This window comes from Helianthus annuus, chromosome 6 (genome assembly GCF_002127325.2).
Source record: "Helianthus annuus cultivar XRQ/B chromosome 6, HanXRQr2.0-SUNRISE, whole genome shotgun sequence".
Lineage (NCBI taxonomy): Eukaryota > Viridiplantae > Streptophyta > Magnoliopsida > Asterales > Asteraceae > Helianthus > Helianthus annuus.
The window spans coordinates 130,979,197-130,984,417 of NC_035438.2; the positions used below are offsets into that span (position 1 = coordinate 130,979,197).

Sequence of the window (5,221 nt, forward strand, 5' to 3'; positions counted from 1 at the left end):
TATAATTCAGTATTATAAGATATAAATACATAAAATCAGGTTTATATATTATAAATATTAATATATAATACTGAAAATGTTTATAAAAAAATCAAATATATCTATTTAGAAAACAAATATACTAATATAATTATTACTAAACATATTTAATTATTTTAAATCTGAAATATTTATTTAAAATCAGAAATTTAATAAAACAGATTTATTTATTAAAATAATCAGATTTATAATTATTATCTATTTATTAAAACATATTTATTATTTCGGAATTTTATTTAAATATTTCAGTTTTATAAAATCAGATTTATTAAAAATCAGTTTTTATTTATTTATTTATTTCAGAATTTATTTCTGAAATTTAATAAAATCAGATTTTATTTATTTATTTATTTCAGAATTTATTTCTGAAATTTAATAAAATAAGATTTTATTTATTTATTTATTTCGGGATTTATTTCTGAAATTTAATAAAATCAGATTTTATCTATTTATTTATTTCAGAATTTACAAATCAGAATTATTATTTAATAATATTTAGAAATCATATTTTTGTATATTTTTTTATCAGAATTTTATTTCAGAATTATATTTTAAAATCAGGTTATTTATTTATTTTCAGAATCTATAAATCAGAATTATTTATGTATTTCAGAATTATTATCATAAAAATCAGATATATTGTTTTTATTAATTCAGAATATTTATTTTAAATGTTGTTTAAATTATAAATTAATTCTGAATTACTATTTAATTATTATTTGATCATATTTATTAATTTCAGGATTTATATTCTTTAAATCAGAATTATTGTTTATTTAATAAAAATCTAGAAATTTTATTTATTTTATTTTCAGATTTATTTATTTGTTTTATAAACTAGAAACTTTATAAATAAGTTATTTGTTTATAAGATTATTAACTAATGTTGTGGTAATTATTTTAGATTGTTAAAATAATTATTTATCTATTTAAATTCGTATTTATTTTATTGTTCCAACACTTTAGGAATTTTGTATTATTTATGTCTTATTATCTAAATTATTCTATAAATTCCCAAATAATTAATCAAATCCTCAAATTAATAGGGTAATTCTCTTGTGCACGATCTTCTTGGAAAATCCCTGATTCTATTATCTTTTTCCAATATACGCAACGCAACCTAAGGTGAGTATACTTGACCCATTTTCTTTTTACACGTTTGGGTGTAGTATGCATTTCCTTATCAAAAACACAATGATAAACACTTTCATTGCACAATCTATCCATACTATTGTGAAACTACTTGATCATTGATTATCTATGTTGTGCTGATGTTAACATCTATGGCTATATGTTCATTAACTTTGCAAGCCTCCCCTATCAATGGCAGCGCTGTAGGTTGTAACGCCTCTCCCGTATATACGGGTATTGCTAGGTTCTTTTAACTCTATCACCACCCTTTCGAGGGTTAGGCTATGTTAATTGCGTTAAACTATGGTTTGGACATGTGGATTTCATCGTTACGAGTATAACAGTTAATTAATATCAGTTGTTCACATGGAATAGATTTGATAAACTATTTAACTCTATTATGCTATATTCAAACCTGTATACTCGCCAGCAATTATTTGTTGATTGTATTTTAAATGCATACTGCAGGCTGAGGATTCAAGAAAACAAGAAAAGGCTAGGATGGCTTAGAAACCCATCAACTATTTAAATTTACAATCTATGTTATGTACTTTTTCATTTCCATGTATTGTATGAAACTTATGAATATCAATGAAATAAACTTTAATTATTGTCACAACTAGTGTTATGATGTCTTTGAACAGTTTGTACGTCTCATCTCGATGTTTCCGCCATCGGTTGGGGTGTGACAATTCTCCTCTAAGGAGATTAAAGAGGCGGTTTTTGATTGTGGGGCCGACAAAGCTCCATGCCTCGACGGCTTCAATTTCAAGTTTGTTAAGCATTTTTGGAGGTTCTTTGAAGAAGACTTTAAAGAGATTTTGTGCAGTTTTTTCGATTCGGGGTCTATTGATAAGGGTTGTAGTACGTCCTTCATTACTCTAATCCCTTAAATTAAAGACCCGTTGAGCTTGAGAGACTATCGCCCGATTAACTTAATTGGAATTATCAGTAAAGTCATATCGAAGGTTCTAGCCATCCGTCTTAAAAAGGTCATCGGTAATGGTGTGTCGGAATCCCAATCGGCCTTTGTAGGCGGTAGATATATTCTCGATAGTCCTCTTATGTTAAGTGAAGTTTGGTCGTGGTTGAAAAAAAATGGGGAAGAAAGCTTTTATTTTCAAGATTGATTTTGAGAAGGCATATGACAACGTTAACTGGGGTTTTTTGATGGAAGTGATGTTGCAAATGGGTTTTCCTCAGTCATGGTGCAAGTGGGTTAAGGGGGTGCTCTCTTCTGCTAGATCCTCCGTTCTGATCAACGGTTCACCCACTTTCGAGTTCCAATGTTATAAAGGTTTGAGGCAAGGTGACCCGCTTTCTCCTTCCTTTTTCTTATAGTTATGGAAGTTTTCTCATGTATGGTTTCTAGAGCGTGTGATTCTGGGAGACTTAAGGGTGTTAAACTTCCTATCGGGGGTCCGATTATTTCGCATCTTTTATATGCTGAAGATGCCTTGATAATTGGGGAATGGGAAGAGGAGAATATCCGGTCAGTGGCTAGAATTTTACGGGTTTTCTATGCTTGTTCGGGGTTGAAAATTAATATTCACAAGTCTAATCTGATGGGCATGGGGGTTGATGAAGAGGAGATTGCCCGTATGGCGGAGGTTATGGGCTGTATTAAAGGGAGCGTCCCCTTTAATTACCTGGGAATTCTGTTAGGGGCGAATATGAATAGGGTCTCCAATTGGGAGCCCATATTTTCGATCTTTATGAATCGTCTTGCCTCTTGGAAAGCTCACACTTTATCGATTGGGGTCGGGTAGTTCTTATCAAAGCGGTCCTGGAAAGTCTCCCGATTTATTACCTCTCGATTTTTAAAGCACCTGCTAAAGTTATCGATAAATTGGAGTCTCTAATGAGAAGTTTTTTATGGTGAGGCTTGAATGGTGTTAGGAAAACACACTGGGTGGCTTGGGATGTTGTTACGCTTCCTAAAAAATCTGGGGGGCTGGGTATTAGTAAACTTAAAATGGTGAATGAAGTGCTTTTCGCTAAGTGGGTGTGGAGATTCAGGACTGAGAAAGATAGTCTTTGGAGAAGGGTGATTATGGTTGTCCATGGTAACAGAAGGAGGTGGTCGTGCCTTCCTTCCAAACCGGGGTTAACGGAAGTTTGGTTAAATATTGTGAGAATGGAATAAAAAATTCTGCTTAAGGGTAAAAGATTTATTAATTACATCAGAGGGGTTATAGGAGATGGAGGGTGTATCCGCTTTTGGATCGATACTTGGCTTGGCGATACTCCTCTTATGGTGAGATGGCCGAACTTATTTGCTCTAGAGAAACACAAATCTTGCCTAGTGAGAGACCGCATTCAGAATGGAGGGGGGGGGGGGAACTCGGTCGTGTGGGATTGGGTCAGACACCCGTCTTCTTTGGTCGAGATGGGCGAGTTGGCTGAGTGCTTACAGGAGATTTCCTGCATTGTCCTTTCTTCGGTTAATGACAGGTGGCGATGGATACCCGTATCCTCAGGGAATTCTTCCTTGAGTTCCTTTAAAGGTTTGGCGTCGGGATTGGCTGAGGCGGATTCTATTTTTTCGATTAAAGGGTGCAAGTAGATACCCTCAAAATGCAATATCTTTGTCTGGAGGGCGGTGCTCGACCGTATTCCTACCAAGCAAGCGTTGGCTCGGAGAAATATCCTGGCTGGTTCGGTTGGATGTGTTCTTTGTGGAGAAGCGACTGAAACTGTGGATCACCTTTTTACGGAGTGCTGGGCGGCGCTCAGGGTTTGGAATGGTATCAGCGATTGGGCAAATCTCTCTCCGATTTTTGCCTTCTCGTTTATGGATCTGATGGATGTTTACAAAAATTCCAGTGGTAACGCGAATGCTAAGGAGATTATTTGAGGGATTGTGATAGTGGCGTGTTGGTGTATTTGGAAGTCTAGGAACGCGAAGATTTTTTCTATTGGGAGAGGAGAGTGGTCGGAAATCTTTAGGGAGGTGAAGTCGATTAGTTTTTTTTTAGTGTAAAAATAGATCCAAGTATAAGGATTTAGATTGGAAAGAATGGTGTAAGTTCCCCTTGTATATGTTGTAGGCGGTTTTGTGGTGCGGTCCTGCGTTTTTTGTCAGGCCTGCCGTTCTAATGAAGTTTATTTTTCAGAAAAAAAAAGTTTTTTGATAATCTTCTTGATGGTCGTGAATTCTCATGCTTGTGTTTTGGGATAACTAAATGTCTAATTGGCGAATTAGTCGATCTTGATCTCAACGGGGTCCTTTCACTTCATCATTTGTAATGAGTTAACCACATTTTAGTGATCATATGTAAACATCATGATCATTTCTTGACTGAATCAGTGATTGGATGGGGAGTGACAATTGGCATTTGTATCATTATGTGCCCTAAAAGCTCAATGAATTGTCTTTCTTTACTATTACGTCTGTTTTTGTACTCCAAACAGTATGAATTCGATTCTTTTGTGGTAGTATTGTTGCATATTGGATCATTAGGGTTGTTTCTCATATTTTATTTTATTTTTGTTAATCATGACAATGGATCACGTAACACAGTGGCGGATCTAGAAAATTATTATAGAGGCCACGTCTAAAAAAAAAAAAAAACTATAGGGGCAGCAAAATCGAAAAAATGTCATATTTTCAAAAAAAAATTACACTACCGCCGGAGCGTCACCTTGTTCTAAGGGATATCTACTGCTAGCGTAAGCGTAACACACAACTTGCGCCAGCTATATAGTCTTCGAGTGACGAGGGGTTAAACATATATTATTTGCCCTTTGCTCCTTTCAACGGATAATGTTTTTTATAGTTTAGTGGTATAAACCCGAGTCCGAGTTCCTTCATCATCACAAATTTTCATTTTTGCATAGTTTTGACACAAAATCTGACAGATCCTCTAGCTGTGGAGTTGGAATCTAAGTAGTTAATGCGGTAAAATATCGGATATCGGTCAAGGACCGATATTTGAGATATCGGTTATTGCTGTAGGATATCGGTGGGATATCGGTAATTTTAATATCATGCTAAATTTATATATATAGCAATTTAACACTAACAATTCAATATACTCTCCTACCATTA

General features: G+C 34.3%; 1 protein-coding gene across 1 annotated transcript; it reads left to right on the plus strand.

Moving 5' to 3' along the window:
- The first annotated feature begins 2,513 nt into the window (after positions 1-2,513).
- On the plus strand, positions 2,514-2,939 carry LOC110881485. Its single transcript, XM_022129723.1, has one exon. It carries the CDS (start codon positions 2,514-2,516, stop codon positions 2,937-2,939), a length of 426 nt encoding a protein of 141 aa, XP_021985415.1.
- Positions 2,940-5,221: the final 2,282 nt, after the last annotated feature.